The sequence below is a fragment of the Cinclus cinclus genome, chromosome 1, assembly GCF_963662255.1.
Source record: "Cinclus cinclus chromosome 1, bCinCin1.1, whole genome shotgun sequence".
NCBI lineage: Eukaryota > Metazoa > Chordata > Aves > Passeriformes > Cinclidae > Cinclus > Cinclus cinclus.
The window spans coordinates 40,595,633-40,618,229 of NC_085046.1; the positions used below are offsets into that span (position 1 = coordinate 40,595,633).

At 38.4% G+C, this 22,597-nt stretch overlaps 1 protein-coding gene across 1 annotated transcript in view; it reads right to left on the reverse strand.

Annotated features, from left to right (window-relative positions):
• GADL1 (glutamate decarboxylase like 1) overlaps positions 1-22,597 on the reverse strand; it is a 68,685-nt gene that overhangs the window by 26,115 nt on the left and 19,973 nt on the right. The window contains exons 9-13 of the mRNA XM_062496527.1: positions 21,711-21,775; positions 21,385-21,466; positions 14,366-14,565; positions 10,057-10,108; positions 6,884-6,973 (exon numbers count right to left, since the gene is read on the reverse strand). Of these exons, the coding sequence (XP_062352511.1) occupies positions 6,884-6,973; positions 10,057-10,108; positions 14,366-14,565; positions 21,385-21,466; positions 21,711-21,775 (489 nt within the window). The remainder of the gene's footprint in view (positions 1-6,883; positions 6,974-10,056; positions 10,109-14,365; positions 14,566-21,384; positions 21,467-21,710; positions 21,776-22,597) is intronic.

Sequence of the window (22,597 nt, forward strand, 5' to 3'; positions counted from 1 at the left end):
GACTGTCATGTCATGAATTACTACAGTATCACCTAGGACTATTATAGAAAGCACAGGTGGGAAGCAGCAAGTTCACACCCTTGCCTTGTCTTATTACATCTTCTGTAGTTACAATACAGTCATATAAATATAACTCTGTTCTAGCCCCATACACACACCTGATATGCCAGATATCCCACAAAACAGCAAGTGTGAGATTGGGTCACTCTCACACACCATTATATGTGGCTGAAAGTCAGGCAGGTGTACAACCTCACCAATGTAAAATATACACTGAAGTGCCCCTAACACCTGGGTTGAATGCTAAGGTGAAATGGACACTGTCAAGTGCATTGATTCATGCATGGAATCCTACTTCTCCTGACAAATACTTTACCAGCCAGTTCAGCCCTTAGACTAACACTACTACTTCAGTAATCATGTGAGAATAAATATAAAAGAGAACAAAACATAAATTCCAGTTATGAGCAGATACACAATCAGAAATCAAAATATTCTACTTTGAATTAACATTTTTTTTTAAAATCATGTTATTTTTTTATTCTTATAACCCAATTCTATGGAGGATATATTTAAAACAAAGTAATGTTAAATACCTCGTATAATTAACAGCTACAGTCGCTTTTGTACTGATGAATTATATAAAACTGCAGAAAAAGACACATTAAAAGGCAAAGAGTGCAAATCCCTCATTAACGAGGTACTGAAACACTGCTATAATTTTTCTCAGCTATTATATTATACTGTACTGTTTCTTCTCATTTATCAAGGCTTAGACCTTTCTTCTTAACAACAACATTTTTATGCAGTCAAACTACAAAAAAATTTTATTCATCTGCTGCTGTACATTATGCAGTATCAGTTGCAAAATAAGAGATGTTGTTGCTTTCAAAAATTAATGCTTATTTTGTTATTAAATTTCTGAGCATCACCTTCTGCTGGGGAATGGTCACACTACAACATAAGTCCTGATTATTACCATGTTACTAATTTTGTGGCTTCCGTGCTTGTTATGCCTCTCTCTCCTAAGGTCCTTGCCTGCAACCCTGCCTCCATGGCATCTCCTGATCTCACCTCTCTTGGAATGTTACATTTCTGCCCCTGTTGAACAACACAATACTGAGAATGAAGCTAGGTCTGCTCAATCGGGAGGAAATTTTGCAGCCCTTCTCCCCAGAAGCCTGTGAAATAGAAATCTAAAACTGGACACAGCATGCTGAGAATTTAATGTTAGGTTCTTTTTACCTGTATTTATAAATAATGCAGCCAATCAAGGATCATGCCATCTCTTAGGTTGCCCTTCTGAATAATAAAGTCTTTCCCAAGGGTGCTTCTGACTTCAGGTTGCCTAAGTCAAGATCTGGGAGCTCCCTTTCCTGCTCTCCATGTTAAAGATGGTGGAAAACCAGCCAGTTCCTCAAGTAGCTTCCTTGGGTAACTGCCTTAAGTTTCATAGGGTGAATCTGAAGCTTCTGTTTGCCTTGATTTCCCTGAAAAATCAAATTTCTTCAAACAGACCCTTCTGAGGTCCCATGTGATATTACAGTCCACCTGCCCCTGGAAGGTCTAAAAGAAAGTCTGCCAAAGCAATCTCTTCTGCCTGTAGATTTTTATTTATTGAACTCCACAATAGATTTGAAGGGTTCTTTAAGAGAAAGCAAAGATGTTGAGGGATGGCACTACTGAAGTCTAGATAGACAACACCCACAGCCTTTCCTTCATCACTAAGATGGTCAAACTGTCTTGGAAGCCAATGATTTGGCAAATCTAACTCCCAAATATCTCTGTGCAAATCTTGCCATTTGTTTTCCTGTCATTTGTTGTGGCCCTCCACTGAAACTCGTGTCAAACTGAGCTAGATGCTAGAGACAAGAGTCTAGCTGCTACCATAAAAGTTACTTATATAAGGAAAGTTCACAGAAACCTGTCTCTGTCATTACTCTTCGAAGACACACAATAAAGTATTGTTTAATTGTTTCCTTGTTCAAGTATAAGAAAAAGTCAATGTTTTTCTTTCCATGTACCACACACAAACGGGTACACAGGGATACAGCAAATCAAATAACATTTTGAAAAAAAAAAATCGCAAGTAGGAATACACTTGCAGTGACATATTTGGGACCTTTCTTATGTATAAACCTGATTTCACTGCATTTAATACTGTGGTTTTTACTTATGTAGTTTTTCTCTTTTTCTTCCAAAATGCAGAGGACAAACTTTCTTAATATAACCAAGTGGAGGGCTTGTTGTCACTTCCCATTCAAATCTTGTACCATAATCAATAGGTATTTTGAATACATAAATACTGCTGAATCTGGTCCTTGATTAAGACCACAAGATTCAGGGGTTGCCAAGGCAACACCTCTTCACCCTCCTTAAATTTATGCTTTGATATGAAATATCTCATTATGCAAATGTATCACAACACCATTCAGCATGACAGTCTATTTTACAAATATGCCATCAGATAACAGGTGTATTCTTCTCCTGAACAGGAGAGAAAGGCTAGAATAAGGTTACCTTTTACTAAGGTGAAGAGACAAGGGGCAAAATGGCATTCCAAGCTATACAGGCTTTAGTAGGACATTACTACCGTAATATGACTTTGCATCCTGAACATTCTATTAGAGCCAATAAGTTTTGTATTACCTGGCCAAAAATCCTCAAAAGGAAAGGAAGGAATCAAAACAAAACCAAAATATACCAACTGCATCACAAAGTATAGTCTGAGACTGAGATGCTAGAATTCTAAGTTACTGAAACTAACAACTGTGTATAAAAGCTTTACTGAACCATTGGAAATCTAATACTCCCACATATGTTCTTTAGAACCACAAAGCAGGCAAACTTTAGTAAATCAGAAAATACTTACTAGGATCCTACTGCCACTTTTTGAACCTAGATTTTGAGGTCTAAAGTGGTACTTAGCAATAAACCACTAGCCTCCTTTACTGAGCAGCATTCATTACATAGTACTCCACCTACAGTTATGCCCCAGGATCCTTTGGCAAGGCCAGGATCCTGCAGGAGGAGGGGTCTGTTAAAGACACTTACTTCTGTGATGTCTTTTATTCTGCAAGACTAAAGTCTGAGTTTCAGCAGACTACAAACTGATCCAGAATGAGACATGGCGGGCTGGCAATAAGATTGTTCCAAATGTATCCCCTCAAACTCTTCCTGGTACCCTAGCATCTTCTGTGCTGCCAGGAGGCTTTCCAGAGATGTTATCACTAACAATCAGCTAATTCTGCATCATCTGCAGGCCTTTCAGTATAAGCTGAGAAAGCTGGCTTTTCTAAAGATTTTTACGAGAAAGAATATTCATAGATATTTGTAGGTATGGAGAAAATATGAAAATTGAAATTATATAGGTTTATGTGTTTTTACTTCTCCCCTCACTCCCATTTCTGGTTTGTAATTTCCAGTTCAGCTTTTCTCGCTGTGTGACACACCGACCATTCTCAGCAGTAAACAAAATAAATACTACAGTATGTAACCAAGGGAAAAGGAGCGAAATTCCCACTGGGGGGCGCATATAGCACTAGCAAAGCCATCGCTCCTTCATCCCGACAATTATGTCAGCTCCAGGTCAGACACAGCAGCCCCCCAGTCTGCAATGACAAAATTCCACCACTTACAAATGCTTCTAGTCGGACCTACCAGCAACTCCTCAGTACCACAGAGGGCCTGTTTGCATGGCTTCTACATGAAGAAATCTCTTCTCACTTGTGAAGAATGGCACTGGAAGACACCTTATGCAGCCAGATCCTTTAGGGGCTGTACCGTCTGCTATTGCCCAGCACTGCTCAGTGCTCAGGGCATGGGCTGTCATGGACATCCAACTGCATCCAAAGCCTTGCTGGATGCTCTATTGTTTATAGAACTAGTTTCACTACACAGCCAACTCCTGCTGTAATCCCAAAACATGAAAGTGGTGTCAGACTGTGGATGTGCACAGAATTCCCAATTTCACGTATAACAGAGGAATGTACCATTCATGGTGTTCTTTACTTCCCCCACCATTGTGTTGTTTCTCACTCCCTAAATTGTTCAGGTGATGAATCAAAATACTAGTTAGTGGCTGTTCCAAATCCTTCAGGCTTCTATCACCTTTCTGTTTTGAATGTAGGAGACTCTGAAGAGTGCAAATTTCACAACTGAAGTTGAAGGCTCCAGAATTTAAAACAAACAGCCTAACTTAAAAAAAAAAAAAAAAAAAAAAGGCTTCTGAGAGACACATTCTATGTAGGACAGCAAGAAGGCTGACAGAATCAGGTATCATGCTACCATCCAGTCAGTCCTGACACATTTCCATATAAACTGGGCCATGGAAACTGGAGAAGAGCCAGTACAGCAGAAAACCTCCAGGGTTATTTTGCACAGGACTACACAAATTCTTCACAAAACTGAGGACTTTAGATCTGAACAATTCGCTTAACTACTTTCACCAGCACTAAAACTCATATAACTAGCCTTGGAAGACAGCATGTTATTCTGAACAATACTGCTGAACAAGTAGTTGAAGAAAATCAATTACTTGCCCTAGGGATTTTTAAGACATATGTTTCCTTAATTATCCTCAGTTATGCAGGTCAACAAAATGGAAGATTGATTTCTGGATAAACAGAATAACTGTGATGTTAAAATGTGGTGTGAAAAGAGAAATTGTGAATGAAAGCATTTTAATGCTCATTTTAGTGATATTATGGGAATATTCAGGAACTGCTTGCAATCAAGAAACCATCACAGCCCCATCTGTCCATCAACAGCACCATGTAACATCCACTCCAGCCTTAATGCTGTTATCATTTACACCTTGCTGATCAGGATGCACTTCTTCTTGTCCAGCAATATATTTGTATTGATTAATGTAATATAATGACCATGCTGGTTGCATCAGCAATGTTAAAAGAAATTGATCTTAGCTGAAAAAGTCAAGTCAATCTTACTTTTCCTGACCCAGCGCTGTCATCTCATTTGCCCACTGATACATGTTGTACCCCAAACTGGCCCTCAGCATCCAAAAAGCAGAGTAACCCCAGATCTATCCCTGCAGAGAATCAGAGAGGTGAAATAACATGTTTTCACTGTGAAACAGGCTGACTTCAGTAGTGTCAAACTACTTCCCGGCAGTGTCTAAAATAACACAACTAACAATCATAATTTTTTGTTTCCTCCAGGAGAAACATTTGTGCTATTTCCTAGGGGGCTTTGGTCTGTTTTGAGCTAGATTTTTTTTTACAGGCTTTTGTGGGGAAAAGTGAAATAATTTATGTCTTAGGATTTGGGATTTCTTAGGTTTTCATCAGAGGAAAGATAAGAATCAAGCAAATGTCACCTTGCCCATTAAAAGAGTGGTTTGAGATCTGCAGCAGAGGTCAGTTCCTGGAAGAAATTGCATGCCAGCTTCTTTCCCTGGAAGTTCTTTTCCAAAAAACACCAGCTAGGAAATCTGTATTTCCAAAATCAATCTATCTGCATTGGCACATAAAATAAAGGCAGGTATCTATTCCCTACCCTGACTAGAAGCACCATAGAGTAACAGAGCAAAGAATCAGTAAGTTACACTCCACAAGCCACTCAAATATGCGTGCTCGAAGCCATTTGCTGTGCTTCACCCCTTCCCTCCTTGGTCCCATCTGTAGCCACATAAATCAGAGGCAGTTTTAGCATTGTTCCTTTTATGCCTTCCGGTTGCTCTTTCCCAAATCCTCACTCTTCCATGAGTAGATGACCTGTTCCACAGCTCTGTATATATACAGACAGGCATACACACAAACACACACACACACATATATATACACATATTCATATATATATGTATATATATATAAACAAATATTCATATATAAGCCTTCCACTCTAAAGAGAGGACAGGAAGACCCAAACAAAAGGAACATAACTTTGTGAAAGCATGATAAATTCCATGCCTTTGCATCCATACTGTGGCTATGCATCTGTATTACAAAAGTATACTTTCCAAAATAATACATATGAGGTTAAGGAAGATCTTCCTCCTAAAGACACCAGTCTCCAGCAAAAATTGAAAGCAATTCCTGTGAAAGCTGCTGAAATGAGAGCAGATGTTACAGGAAGCACATATATAAAGTATGTAAAAGCTTGTTTACATAGTATGCAGATGATATAGGCATCCTTTTCTAGTTAAAATTTCTAGTAGCAAATTCTATGAAAAAAATAAACACAGAACACCAAAGCTCTTCCAGAGATGAGCAAACAATGAATTAAATTAAATTCCTCACAGAATAAGTTATTCAGTTAAACATAATACCACAAGGTCCGGAGGCTTCTTAATTAAGTCTTAACTAATGACTCTTCACTAGTAAATTCAAAATTTTACTGCTGCTTTTTTTCCAAAATGTCCATGATTTTATATCAGGATGACAAAGAGTTACCAAAACACTAATCTGTGAAGTTTTTCCAATAGTCTTCTCCCACTGTATTCACGTTGTCATTTATGCTCAACATCAGAAATATATTCTTAAGCACTTCCTTGCTTGCCTTTTCATAGATTATCACAGATAATGCAAGCCAAGTTCCAAGGACAGCACTAAGTATATTAAACAGGTAATGAATAATTTGTCTAGACAAGAGATGCGCCAGCACTCTTCCTCTTCTCTCAGTCTGCCAGCTGCTAACAGTTTGGATAGCAAGCCGAATACTTGTTAATGTTTACATCTCTTAAAGTAAGGAAAAAATTAATTAGATTTGTCTAAACCACGAAAAAAATTTTACCAATATCTATTCAAGGATTAAATCCTCAGTCTACTGATTGGTTAACATGGTGGGGCAAAGCCAAGGGCTATTTCACATTTTTATCTGGCACACAGATAAATCAGTAAGCCTCAGGTAACACAACACTCACGTGGTGCAGCTTTTGCCAAAATTCAGGTCCATCCTCCATTTTTCTTAAGCTCGGTGGAATGTACCAAAAACAGATGTTTGCATACTCCGGCTAAACAAGAGAACAAGTGATTGCTTATAAGATGCAATAGGAATACATATTACAGCTTTTCAAAGAGTTCTGCTTTATTTTTTGTGAGGGTAAAGCCTTTGAGTTTACACCCTTTTCTTTAAAGTTTCCTTCTCCAAGTCACCTTTTTTTTCCCTTTTTTTGAAACTAGAAATAATTTTTCATCGATTATCATCCATTCCTCTTCCTGCTACCAGGGGCTCCTTTTTAATTTCTTCTTCCTATATCCATCGTTAAGACTGTTTTACTCAGTAAAAAATTTTGGCTAGAAAAAGTATAAGAGAGGCACAGAAAGGTAACTTACAGAATTTAAATTTGAAGCAACTTTAAATAATACATTATCTATTTAGTGTTTTTGTGTTTTTAAATAGAAATTTCCAATGATGCCTTTTACACAAAACAAAAACTCAGTTTTTGTGACCATTTAACACTTGCACACCTTGTCATTTTTCTACTGAACAATGCCAATCTCCTCTCATGTCATAGAACACTCTATACAGTGCTGGAGTTAATGCTGAATTTCTCACTTTCCACATTTTACAAGAGTCTAAAGACCCCTTGCAGGGTGTACACCATATCCTGAATGTGTCTTGTCTAATATCTAAGCAGGCCTTTTGAGCAGAGACTGAAACGCCACATGTCTGCTTCTCTCCAGGGAAATTTTGCCTTTAAACTCAGCATAGCTAGCTGCAAGGCACCTAGCCTTCAGTGGCTCTTCATAAAGCATTATAAAATAAGGCATTTTGTGCTTATGAGGTTTCTGTATCATATATGATTGAGAAAATGTTCCCAGCAGGCCAATCCAGGGTCTCTATCATTTCCTGCTAATTTGGAACTTTTTTTGTTTACCTGCATAGAGAACAATAATATGAGGAACAGATGCACCTTCTGATCCCATCCCACACAACCCATGAATCACAAAATCAATCTTGACCTCCACTATCTGCAGCACAGCATGCAGATGCCATCTAGATTATATTACAGATTATGATACCTTGGATTGTGAACTCAACACACCCCACTGCTATCTCACATGCCATCCTCATCAGTACCAGTGGAAAGCAAAAAACACTGTTAAAAGGGAGCTTGGTCGCTGAGTCACAGCACCTCCTTCCCCCACTGTGGATGTGACTGCTATTATAATCCCAGGCAGTCTCCTGAACAAGAAGAGCCCACCAGCTGAGACATGTTCTTCCACGAAAGGCCACCGAGAGCTGCTCATATCATTTTGTACTTCATTTCAAACAATGCATTAAATACAATTTAATCATCAAGAAGAATACTATTGTCAGCAGGAACTGAGCTGCAAACCTGCCATGTGCTGCCACTGAATGGAATAAAGATTGGTTCTTAAAGTCCCATTTTTTCCCCCAAGAGCTTGCTTTGAGTACACATGTAAATACAGACCCTGAAAAGGCAGTGCCTTTCCTGTAAGAACGAGCACTAGCTAGTGTTACAGGGTTTACTGCAAACAAGAACTAGCTCAGTGCTACAGGGTTTACTGCAAAACTATTTAAAATCTGATGGCAGGAGCAAACAGATGGCATACATCACCATATTGCCATTGCCTATATTGCCTTCTTGATTATCTCAGTTTCTTTTCACACATCAAATACATCATTGCCCTCTGAAAATACCATTTATCTTAGAAAACTACCCCTAACCATGCTTCACACTCTATTTCTGGTTATCTTGTCACAGGTCTTATCCAAGCAGGTAAGCAATTATACCACAGAAGAGTTCAAGATGACTCAAGTGGCATTTCCAGAGAGCAATTCTCATTACATGTTTTTCCTCACTGCATGTATCAGAGGATCATCTTCCTAAGATTCTTGTCTAAAGCCCATCTTCCCTTCAGAGAGGCCTTGAACAGCTGGGCCTCACTGCCTCATAGCATCTTTTCTTTGAATTCTCATTCCCCCTGCACTTCTGAAATTCCCCACTCTCATATCCCCCTGCACTTCTGAAAACTTTCTTAACCCTTTCAACTTCTCAACTCATAGAAGAACTCATAGAACTCAAGAAGCTCAACTTCTTTCTCATAGTCCATACAACAACACTCCCTTCAAACCCACTTACAATCCAGGTGTCCCATTCCTGCAGGAGCTACACAGTAGCCTCTGCTCTTACCAAGACTTTTCACCTCTACAGCAGATCTGGGCTCTCTGCTAAGGCCTACAGTAAGAAGAAATGAACAGCTTTTGACAGAATTGCCACCTTACTAACCCCATCCTGTGCTGCTGGCCGAAAACTCTTTAACTGACCAGTTTTCTAAGTTCAAGAGAAAAGTTTACATTGTATGAATAGTATAAAATATTTTTCACATTTTATATTTTGTCTAGCCTAACCTGGAATGCTCATGGTGGCACTTACTCCACTTCCCATCCTCTTCCATGTACTCTCTTCCTCCTGATCACACATACCAGCCTGTCTTTCATACAAGTAGTTTTCCAACAATGCAGTAAGTTTTTTTATAAAAATGACAGGTCTTTGCAACATCCTCAGATATCAGCCTTATTAACCAAAGAGCTGAGGACAGGTGGAAAAACAGTACTTAAGCTCTGTTCCCTTCACTCATTCTCCCCCAAACAAGATCACCAAACAGGAAATAAGCTGACAGGTTTAGTAAAACAAGTGAAATAGTGAAACAACTTTTGGGTAGTTTTTAGGAAGATGGGAGTCAAAATAGAACTAGAGAAAAAATACAGACTTTAACAATGAAAAGTCCATTTTTAGGATCAAACTATTTTTCCATTCAGCACACAGTCTTATCTGTAGGTCTGGCGAGCATTGCTTCTTTTACAGCCAGCCTCTTTGCTGTCACAGAAAAGTGCTCCATCTACAACCCCTGAGGCAATATAGGACCAGAAGCTAGGAAATTAGGTAAAATGATGGTCGGGAACACAGCCTGTGTTATATGTGTTCAATCACACCTGTGGATCTCCAATATATAAACTTAGTAGATTAGACACTTTAAATACAAATTGGTAATTGACTAAAAAGAACAAAATCAAACAATGGACACTTCCTAATAATAACAATAGTTCAGTTCTCTCTTCACTTACCTCCAAAAGAAGCTGAAATCCCTCTCTTTTTTTAATTTCCTCCACTAGATATCTGTAATTAAAAAATCATGGGTTTAAAGCATAGAACAAAACAGACAACAACATAAAACAGGGTCTTAAACATGTATTTCTTTTTTCTTTTTTTCTTTTTTTCCACACTTAGAAAATGACAGAGTTAAACCTCATTTCTACCTGCTGTGAAAATGCAATAGCTATCAGTTCCTGGAAACAAAAGAAGGCTAAAGCCAGCCAAGGAGCACTGAGGAGAAGCCAACTTCTGTCCTCAGGCACAGATTTTCAGCAGAGCCACATGGCACAAATTGATCCTATTTGCATCAGGTTGTGAACTTTCCCAATGCAAATTAATACCTCCATTCCTTGTCCTCAAGTGCCAGTGCTGGGTTGCCCCGTGTTATTTCACGGTCAGTTTGACACCTCTTGCATTCTACTATCACCAGAATCTCTTAGCTTAGCCCAGAATTTAAAAATTTGAACATACTTCAAGCTCAGCGATTTTCCCAGTAGTGTCCACATTCCACACAGTACAGCAGTGCAATTTTCCATTCAGTGGGCCACTACTTATGTACAACAATCCTTGGACCTCCTATGCTAAGAGTGTACTAAAATGGGAATTGCTTTTCTTTCTCACCTGCCACACCTGATAAACACAGAAGCCCTCAATGGAAAGATGGATTTGAATCAAAAGTTTGGATACAAACAGTTTCAATTTACAGGTGTTTTAAAAACACTACCGCAACTTTGCCACAGCACATATCACACACAAATTCTGAAGCAAAGAGGACATAGATGGGAATTCTCTCTTTCTTCTCCCCCCCCTCAAAACCTTAAATATAAAAAATTCAACAAATTCACTGCAAATTTACACTGTTTTTCCATTCCAACAAAATTTTACTCTTCCCCGTGAAGATATTGCTGTCTAACATTAATAAACCTGACACAGTTAAACTACTGATTGTGCACCAGTCTGTTCTTCTCTTGCATTCACTATTTGGCACTTTCCTGTCAGAAGCTGCATTACTGGTCATCACACTAGTAATATTTTTTGGCAAGAAAGAGAAGTATTGCAAGAATAACCTGCCTTGGTCCTACCCACACACCTGAAACTTGCCCCTGGCAGGAACACCTCTAGCACAGTTGTCTCTGCAATGCCTTCTCCTCAAGAGAGGTGCTGCAGAAACAGGCTGCCTGGGGAAGCAGTAAACAATACCCTAGATGGCACACATTTTTCCAAACAGTGCCTGGGGAGCTGCCACGCTGTTTATCATTAGCAAGTGCTGTGCCTGTGACTCATCACCTCCCAGCACACATCCCAGCAAAGCCTGTACGGCTGCAGTGGAGGGCCAGCACCCACAACACAAAGCTCAGGAGTTGTGCTGTGCACTGTGAGGTGTTTCCTCTTGCTGGAACAAGTCACAGCTCTGCTATAGTCTGGTCATTTCTGCCATGACCATTCAGATCCTCCTGTGTGCATTTGCTTGTTATCTGGCTGTTAATGTCCACACTATTGCTTAGGTTGAAAGAGAGACACTATTATCTGTAGGGTAATTAAGTCAAAATAGCTTGCTGCTTCTGTCCTGTTTATTAGAAGATACTCGTCCGTGCCACAAAACCAATATTCAGCAATACCAGCAGGCTATTCATATGACAGTGGCCTACAATTTATTTTTGTCTTTTAATAAATTATGAAAGTGAAACCTATGAATAACCACTTTCCTTTTTCTTTTGTTTAAGGTTAGAGAAATTTTGCAATGCTTAACACCTTTCCCTCTTACCTCAAGAGCTTTTATTTTATATCACCTTGGTATAAAAATCTGATGTAGGCTACCTGATGGTCAGGTCAGGTTCACAACACTGTTAATCATGTTCTTAACTACACTGCCAATATCCTAAGAAGGCAGCCATTAGAAAATCCATTGCCCATGATTTATCTTGCCAGGATCATTTGATGGCAGTGGAGCAATTTACTTTGTGCATCTTTCCGCAGTTGACAGTGAAGTTTTATTATCATGTCACAGCTGTAGCATGTTAGAAGGGCTTGAGTCTTAGTGAAGACCAAAGTACACAGAGAAATGTCATTTGCTATGATTAAGCCTTGCAGAAAATGAGGGGGAGAGATCTGCTGTGAAAGTAGACATATGTCTGCTAACAGTGGGTGTCAGAAGAGGAAACAGGCAGAAAAATTCCAAAGAAGGTGAAGCATAAAATGCAGAGGTGCTTATATAGTAACTATAGTAGTATTCCAAAAGCAGTTTACTTAAATTTTCTTTTTAGTGTACTTTATAAAGCAACATCCCTACATCAAAAATAATTGGGTGCAAGAAAATACACAAAAAAATTCTCAAGTTATCAGCTGCATGCTCTACTCTATGTATTTAAAAACCAAGCCTTTCCAAAGAGATAGCATCACAATGTTCCTGGGATATTTAATACCCTGAAAGCATGATTCATCTCTAGAAGAAGATATTACTGAAGTAGCCAACAGGCAAAGTGTTCTGCATCAGAAATACATGCCTGCAGTTACCCTAAAACCTTTGCAGCTCTGCTTCTCTTCAAACAAACAAAAATTCTATTCTATCCTATTCTATTCTAATTCTATTCTAAACAAAAAAAAAAATGCCCTTAAATTCTATAGTCAGTAGACCAATTCCAGAATTAATACAGGTCTGTGTTCAGGAACACTGAAATACCACCTTTGCAATCAAAGTAACATCTAAGGTAACAAATGAGAAGGGCTGCACAGCTGAGTAGTAAGTAAACTTGGTACAGTGCCCATGTCCATGCAAACTCAAGATGGCAATGCCACCACTGTGAAGAATCTATTTCATCAGATAATGTCTAAATATTAAATTACTTCCTAATGGAAAAACAAACCAAAAACCAGAAGAGACAAGCCAGTCACTCCTTAGAAGTGTTACCATCTGAATCCTAATGTTAAACAGAAATATCGATCCCAGAAAGGTCATTAATCACTACACAGTCAAATGACCTTGGCCAGTGACCTTGATAAGGCTGAATTCTCCTACTGATAGTGGAAAGAATTACTTACTCTGAACAGACAAAGAGCAGTACAATGCTTCGGAAGAAAAACAAGGTGCAATTTAACCAGAGCATATTAAAAAACACAAAACCAGCCAAAAAACTGAGTGGCTTTAAAGAAATGAAATAGAGGAAAAAGTCACAGCTTTTTTGAGCTTTTCTGCTTTAGTTCCTTTTTTTTATTCCTTTCAAATCCACTCTGGGTTTAGGTCAGGGGCATTTTTATTTTCTTTTAAAGTAACTTCATTAGAGTCAGACTATTTTCCTTTAATTTTGATTGAAGTAAACATTCAATTCTTCTACTTGTCATTTCATATAAAAAGTAAAATGTCAATACCAATTATTTGACTTAAGGCAGTGTGTAGCTAGTTTGGTGTAGTTTTCATTGTGCTTCATCTTGTACAAATTCTGAACAAACATTTTACTTAAAGTGAACTGTTTTTAATGGCCATTATCTTATTTCAAAATATTTTTTTCTAAGAGAAGAGAAAGCCCCCTGTGTATGGAAGTCTCTTCCCAGAAACCAAGACATCACCATCACTTTATAGACACCTTCTACCAAGAATTTTGCTAGATTCACTTGTGAAACTCAGTTTTGCAAGACCAAAAACTAAATTAAATTGAAGAGGACAAGTGTGGGGAAGACCACAAGAAAAAGGAGCTTCAGTCCCTAATAGAACATATTGTAAGCATTAAGAACTTCAGCAAACTGGAGAAAAAACACTCAGTACATTATGACAATTTTGCTTTCATACACCTCTACTAGATCCTAATATTATCACAATGTCCTCATATGAGTTTTCTATTATCAGTTTTTTGCATTTCCTCTTTCACAAGGAAACATGTGAACAGGAAAATTTGGCTCTTGCCAGAAACAGCTTAGATTCTAGTGCATAGAACTTCTTTTACACTAACACCGGAACACACAGTTGAGCTAAAAATGTTTCAGTAGCTCTGTCCTATGTCTAGTTCAGACAATATAAATGTTCCACAATATAGACTGATAGCCTAATTTTGACCTCCATGTTTACCAACATTTATGCTTATTGCTAAAAGCAATAATTACTATTAATTTTTGTAGCAAATGTAATAACACTAATTATTCTTGTTACTAGTTCCACCTACTATGCACAAACAAAAGGATAGAGGCAAAATGTGGCAATGGGGTCTGTTCCAGGGTATGGAGTACCAACAGTGCCAACATTTCAGCCAATCAAACAGACTAGACATACTCAAAATTGTGAGGTGGTACCTCGCCAAAGCCAGTGCCCTGTTTACTCTCTCCTCAAGGCCCATAGTTCCCAATGCTTTCCACATCAGCCAGAATTTGAAAGCATCCGGACGCCTGCTGCACTGAATGGACTTGTCACCAGTGTCGTAGCTGACATCATAGAACTTGTCCTGCTGGAACAGGTACGCAGCCTCAGCAGAATAACACTTCTTCAAGAGGCCCTGTGAGGAAACGTGGCAGAGACTTCAATTGGTAATCGGCATTTTCAAACTTTCTCATAAGCCAAAGCTTTTCTTTTCCTGTCTGTGTCAAATGCCTATTAAAACACATCTGGATATTCAGGATACCATCAAAAGCTTATGGTGTGGTTTAAGAACCCCAGATGAGCCTAAAGTCAGTGAATTCACTCTGAAAACCAGCAAACATTTTATTATTATTATTATTATTATTATTATTATTATTATTATTATTATTATTTTCTTTGTAATGTCATGGAAGAGCATCAGGCTGAAGAGAAACTTTGACTCAGATCTCAAGAAATGAGAGTGGGTACTACAGAAACAGTTGCTCTAAAACATATATGGATGTGAAAGAGAGAGAAGGAGGAGATACCTGTGTCCACTGGTCCAGTCTTTAGATCACAGAATCCCAGACTATTTTAAGTTGGAAGGAACCCAAAAGGATCACTGAGTCAATCCAAGTAAATGGCCCATAGAGGGAGTGAACCTACAGTCTTGGCATCATAAGCACCAAGATCAAGGACAAACCCTGAGGAGCTTCCTACTGTTCACAAATGGTTCAATCCATTCCTGCTTTGGTTAGTTACAGGTATGGAAGATTTTAGCCCTTACCATCAAATAGTCACTGTGGATTTAGCATAGGCTGGTGGTTTGAGCGGAAAAACTACAAGGAGATTAGTACAACCCAATTTTTTTTATCTTTCACATTTCAGAAAAATATAACATTAAAAAAAAAAACTTAAGATCCTTTCACATGTGCTGATCATGATTTCCAAATAAAATTATTTTTATTCAGCAATTCGTAGCCTAGAGTTTCTGAGGGGCAACCTGGGCAGAGATGAGCAGCACAAAACAGACAAAGATTAATGAGTGATGCGGCAAGTTCCAGCAGAGAGCAAGGCTGGGAAACAGAAAGCACAGAGGCTGTTACAGGGTCGAAGATGCAGAGGAAGAGAAGAGACATAGGACCAGCCATCGGCTGAAAGATGAAAATACCAAAATACACTTTGTAAAACTATTGAGTGGAGAGAAGGGCTGGTAGAAAGCAGGTCACAAGAGCAGAGAAGAGGGTGGCCCTACAAGGGGCCCTGGAGACAGAAAACGTGCATCTGTCGGTGCTGAGAGCACAACTCATTTTCCAATTCAATATCACTCTTCAATCTGAACCAACAGAAAAAGCATTTCTCATTTCGCCCTTTTCTCTGCATCTGCTGCAAGTCTGATTTTGAAATGGCACAGTGTCTGATATCACTCTTAATCAAAGTGTCATACTCCCACAACAGAGATACAATTCTTGATCTACATTCCAATAGCCTGCTTATGACTTTGGGACTGGCAATAAAATGGAGTAAAAAGGTCAAGACAAAAAAAAAAAAAAAAAGGAATTGAAAATAAGAAGAAGAAAAAAAAAACTGGCACAGAGTAACTCTGCATCTCTCCTAGACTTTTCAATTCCCTCCAAAAAAAGCTAAGCAAATAAAAAACCCCACCTATACATCTATGTATAGAGCACAAAAGGAAAACACCACCAAGGTTTCTCCACAATTTCTGTAAGGGTTTGACAATCCCATTGTAATATTTGTTTGATAAAAGTACAGCAAATTTAGTCACAGGAGCAACACATTCAACCTTGTGAAAAGACAGTTTATATGACAGCTTGGAGAAAAAAGGGCTGGTGTCTGCTCTCCCTTTGCATAGGGATAATGTGCTGCTGCAGCAGAGGTAGCCACAGCTGGAAAGCCAATGATGGATGCAGTGTTTTGGAGCATATAAAATTCTAGGCCTACTTTCCAATTTTCTCAAATAAAGAAGAGCAAGAAGATGACATTAGAAATGACAGAATAGTCAAGCACTGAGTCATCCATACTTTTGAGATTTTTTACAGCTTTTTTTTTCCTCTGGCTAGCAGCTGCACAACAGAAACAGGAGTCATTTAGTCAAGACATTGCATTCTATTCATTTAGACCTTCATACCTTTACTTTCAGGAGAATGACAAGTTCAATAGACATGGTGTAAAAAAAAAAAAGGCAGCAAAATCCACAAATTTAGGCTAATTGCTTTGTCTCTTTCTGACTTAAAATGTTGAATGATGTTATCTGTGGCGAGTGTACAGCAGGGTTGATCAACGTGGAACCATCTTCTGCCTTATCAAAATGCAGTGCAGCCCCACAACAGATGTCATAGAACACTAGTTCCCCTCATGCCTGTCATCCGATAAACTGTAACCATTGTTTGTCACAAGAAACCTAAATGCAACATTACAAAAGACTGAGAAGCTCGCTTAAGATCACAGGACAGTTGAAGAGTTAGGTAGTTTTTTTAAAATGCTCTAGAGTGAAAGTGCAACAAACATTTTTATGGCCCTGAGTCAGCTTGTACTGTTGGTAATTTAGTTAATTTAAATAAATAAATAAATAAATAAATAAGAAGGCAGGTACTGTCCTGGTTCTCCTGGTGCATCTGAAGCTGATAATACATGTTAACTTGATGATCCTTTTCCACCTACTTATATTCCTAAGAACTGCTGAAGATACTGATACTATCAGTCTCCAGAGGCAAGTACAGTGACATCCTCCTGCATTTCACTAGAGCAGAGAGGAAAAGAAACAGAAATCACCCTTTGTGAAAAAGAGAGAAATATTCCAGAAGAGTGGTGGAGGAGAAAGAGAAGGGAAAAGAAAGGGAATGGAAGAGAAAAAAAGTCAATCTCAATTTTCCTAGTCAAATGACAACAAAGTAGAAAAGAAAAAAAAAAAAAAAAAGAAAACAAAAAAGAAAATAAATATGCTTTCTAACTCAGCATCCTCAGTCCCAGGAAGATCCCAACAGTTTTCCACACATTAACTGAGATGCTACATCTGCTCAGAAGAATTACAAAACTTTCATTAGAACTGCCCCATTGGACACCTTTGAGTTTCTTTCTTCAGCATCTTTTATCTTTCTACATTTTTAATGCAAATTCTCAGCCTTATAGTCAGTTGCAGTTTAGGAAATGGATATACTACTTTCATAGAGGCCACAGTCCACTATGAAGTTTCAAAGACCTTTTGATTTTGATGAAGTCTTTGTGTATTCTAATTATTGGCAAATTGATGAAAAAAAATATTGACACTGAAAGAAAGAGCGCCAGCTTCATAATTCTACATATTTTTCTCACTGAACAGACTTACCTACAGCAAGTCTTCTGATCTCTTTCCATTTCCATTGCTAGTTAAAAGTGAATTTCCATTTAATTAATAAAATATCTTTTTCCCCATGACAAGCCTCTCCCTGATTTGTCTTTTCTGAGGCAATAAGGACAATCTTTTGAATAGCATACTTGAAAATTGTCAAAAGCAGTGCAATGTGAAAGGACACTATAGCAATTTGTTTCAAGAGGTAAGAAGGTGCTCTCAGTTGTATTAAACCCAAGCAAAAGCAATGAGAATAGAGAATTTCCTGCAGCTGTCCTGGAGGGGAATCTGAAAGCTAGATATCTCTATGATACTGCTAATGATGAGGAAGAGATTAGATGTGGATGGCTACCATCATCAATTTAATAAATCATAATCTGTACTAAAATGAGATTTTATTAGCTACATTGAGACTTTATTCTTAACTAATAAGTAAAAATTCTGTTTCTTACTTAGAACTGATTCTTAATTACCTAAACTAGGTAATTCACTCTCATAAGTCATGGAACTTTGGCAGTGGTGATAAACAGTAGTTCTCTGTTTATACATAGATAATACTCAGATATGGATGACAGCAAGGACAAATTGGAATAGCTCTATGGTTTTAAGGGAGTATGTACAACTCAACACTGATTCCTAGCATGTTAAGAATACATAAGACCCAAACTGACTTCACCAATGTTTTGAGATTATTTGTCTGTCTAGCTTTGTGTTTAAACAGTCACAGCAATTCATGACGCAGTAATACCAGTGTTTTCTGAGTAAGACTTCTTGGAGAAGTGATGAAAGTTACTCAGGGCATGGCAGTGAAAAAGGAATAGCTGAGCACTTCTTGAGCATTTAAAGTACTGAAGAACCACAGTCATTGATCTGAGCTTTTACAAAGGATTAACCAATCTTTCTTTCCCTTTGGTGAAATTGCTTCTCTCTTCTAATCAAGCCAAACACATATGTCTCTTTTCTACCTTTCCTGGAAATATTCCAGTTTTGTTCACTAAGGCTGGAAGATACTCTTTTATCAACATTTCACTGGAGTTAATCTTTTTTTTAGGTTTTGTTTTTTTTTTTAAATCTGTACAGGAAAACATTTAATTGCAATGTTTCATTCTAACAAGCCAGCTGCAGTGCCTTAAATATATTAACACTGCTAAACTCCATTGAAGCAATATGGCAAAAGAAAAAGCCAAACCAAAAAGAAAGCCACTATTATTTTTGTTAATGGGAAATTACAGTATTACCAGTACAACTGAAATGTGATGACATCTTCTAAAGATTATCTTTCATACAGAAAGTATGAAAGAGAAAAAGAAAAACTGAAAGGGATTAATTGGCTCACTTATAATCAGCTAAGCTTAATTCTGAAGTATTCCACAATTTCCAAATGGAACTCAAAGCAAATGGGAAGATGGGCCAACAAAACTTCCTCAATCAATCTATCAAAGGGAGATAGGCTAATTCATAAGTGGGACTTAACATTCATGATTAACATTTTGCCGCTTTGATTTATTGCAGAATTCAGAATCTACCTGAGGTTCCTAGAACATTCATGAGCAGAGCAATGTGTGCCAGACTCTTCCAGCTCACATCTCAGCATTCAGTTCCTACTGATGCATCCAAACCACAGTGTGAAGGACTTATATTCACAAATAAACATGCAATTCATCTTAGCCATAGGTATTTATGTGCTTTAGGAGAAATGGAACAAGCTCCCAAATAAGAAACTGATACATGTACTTTTCCCTTCTCTTACTGGTACAAAAATAGCATTTTTAATGAGAAACTGGATTCAGCTGCCTGTTCTGGTATGGAGAAGATCAAAGTGAAGCAACACTTTTCTGTCAAAGTGTCTTAAATATGCATTTGATCTTTTTTTCTTAAGGATTTATATTCCAGCTAGCTAATAAGGAAGTACTCAAATCTGTATGTGTGTCTGTTTGCATATAAAGACTTCACTGGCACATACACAGAATGAGTAAGAGCCCATATTCCAGAAATTAGACACAGAGTAAAACAACCTTTCTTCCCAGTGCAGACAAATCTGCATTCCAGAACGTCTCACTGTACAAAAGGATCTGATGCTGTGATCCGTAATACTTGTTTTCACCCCTCAAAGACCTAAGATTCAGCTTTACAAGTATTTCTAATACAATATTGCCTAACTGTGGTTTAAAAGTGGAATAGGATCACTCCACCAGACTTTGCACTGCACAGAAGGGAACAACAAAAAGGCTGACAGAGCCCTGAAGTTGAAACAGAGTTCATACAGTGACTCAAAAGGCTAGAGCAGCTAGAACATTTCAATCCTCTACATTTCTTTCCTTTTTCTTCCTGAGAAATTTCCACTATTCAGTCCAAATAGCCTTATCATCAGCTGGGGCGATATCTATGTACAGAGCCTAATTAGTTAAGAATACAACACTGAAATCTTGCCAAGCCTGCAATTAAGATACCATATTAATCTTAGTCAATAGCTTTATTCTGATTGTTTTTCAGCTTGGAATAAAGATAATGTGATGGATGGTAACCCTGAAATGTAATCCTCTTCAATCCCACATTCTCTAATCTAAGGACATGAGATGGCACACTTCTCCTTGCTGTCCTGCCATGTCTCACCCCTGACCTAGAGCAATCAGCTCCAAGAGAGTGCTGATTAGCAACTATGCTCTTTGGTCCTCATCAGTTCTTACTAACAAAAGTTAATTACAAACTATATGGATAGGTAACCCCAGCAGCTGACTAGAAAATATCAGTTGTTTTGACAGAGATTTATAAAAGCAATTTACAAATCACGACCACAAAATAGTGATGCAAACCTTAGGGGCTCGCTATCTTAATGATATCAAGTCATTTTTAACCTGTGGAGTATAAGGTAAAACTCACCCATAATGGTGGGCAGATAGCATAGGGTTTAGCAGATCCGATTTTTAAATGAAGCTTGAAATAATGAACCCTTTACTGGTTTTGGTGGGGTTTTTTTAAGATAAAGGAATGCCACAAGGAGAGAAGAAGGGATTTTTGCTACATTGCAGAATCATCTTGATATCAGAGCTCTGTTGTTTTCTTGGTAGACCTTTAAATCAGTCATGGCTTTTGGGAAGTCCAAATCACCCTGCTGACGAGGAAGAACTGGCAGAGTGTGGAGAGAAGGCTCAGTACCTTTACCTGCATGTGCTCTGACTCCCATCCCTCCCCCACTCTGGTGCTCCCTCCCATTCAAGGGGTGAAGATGAGCTCTGCCTGCTTGGAACAGACGCAGCACTGCTGCGGTCCCGATGGATGACAGCTATTCTGAGGGCTTTGATGAGCTCTGTGTTTAAGTGTGCCAGGCCCAGGTGACAAAATACTCCATTCTGAATGCAAATCATGTACAGAAGTTAACTAGCAAGGGCACCAGCTGCAAAATCTGACCACTTGTGAGTACAGTGACTTGAATCATTTTCACCCTGCTCTTTTATTCACCCTTTATTAATTGATTAAGTGGTGAAATTCAAAATAATATAATTCAGCCTTTGTACTGCAGCACAGTAAAACTGACTTTTAGCTGTTTTCTAATTATTTCCACTTTCATATTACAGCAATGACAGGCTATTAGAATTAAAAAAAAAAAAGGTGGTCAGGAGGGCTTACAGAGTTGTCTTTCACCAGAAGAGCACAGCACTGGATTCCTGCCAACAGCATTTTATGGGGATTCCAGGCAACAGAATCAGCCCTGCAAAAATCATAAATGGAGAAAGGGAGGTGAAAATTGCATCTGTAATCATGGGTACTTAAGAATCAAAAAAGACCAAACACAGTCCAAGCAAACAAATCAGATTTCCCACACACCCACCCCCACCACAGGTTCAGAAATCTCTCCAACTATTTTTAAAACTGCAGCACTTGTGGAAGCTAACAGGCCACATAACTTCCACCTCAAACTCTAGTGAGTGAGCCCATGGACTAAACTGACTTACCTGTGGATACCATGAAGAAGTCTGCGATGCTTCCTTGATATCAAAGCTGAGCCACCCCAAGAAGCCTGTTGGAACATTTATAGAGCCAAGAAAATATTATTTGTAAAAAGTTATTTTGATAATACTTCAACTAATAATTTCTAAAGGTGTCTTATCTAATTTAAAACTTAGTTTACTACATGGTCAGGGCTAAAAGGCTAATTTTTGCCTTTAGTTTCATCTCCTGAAATAAAGATGGCAGGCTGGGTCTATGCCTGAAATAGAGGAGGTTGTGGTCTGTGCCATTACATGAGCCACAGAGTGGCCCTTCAGTGTAAGCAAGGGCAATGATCTGAAATGTACTTGCATAACTAGACTCATTCCTGATTCCAAATAGAGTTGTTTCCTTTCCCACAGCCTTAAACTATCAGTGACACCAAAAAGGCCCATTTTGTACAGCTTCTTCCTGCTAGCCAATTCCTTTCTGAGAATTTCACAGGGGAAAGAGTGGACAGTGATAATCTCTGGCAATTGCAAAGGCCAGGCTCAGATTTTGCACAGATTTGAAAAGCAAAGTCTGTCAGTGAGCAATAGCATCATTTCTGCCACCAGCAGTCCAACTGACCTTAAAATTACTTAAGACTCCCTCCACTCATCTAAGAACTAAGTGTGTGCTCTAAGAGTCACTTAGACCTTCTCTGCAGGGAGGAGCTCTCCACTGAAACTCCTTATTTAGTTCCACCTACTCTAGACACCCATTTTTGGATGACACCTTTGGCAGATGTGTCTCTCCAGGGACTAGAGAAGAAACCCAGACCACAAGTTTTTATTAATAAAAAGTTTGATTTCTGGAAAACCTGAACCAGGGAATGTGATTATTTTTCATGAATACTGCAAGGATCATCAGG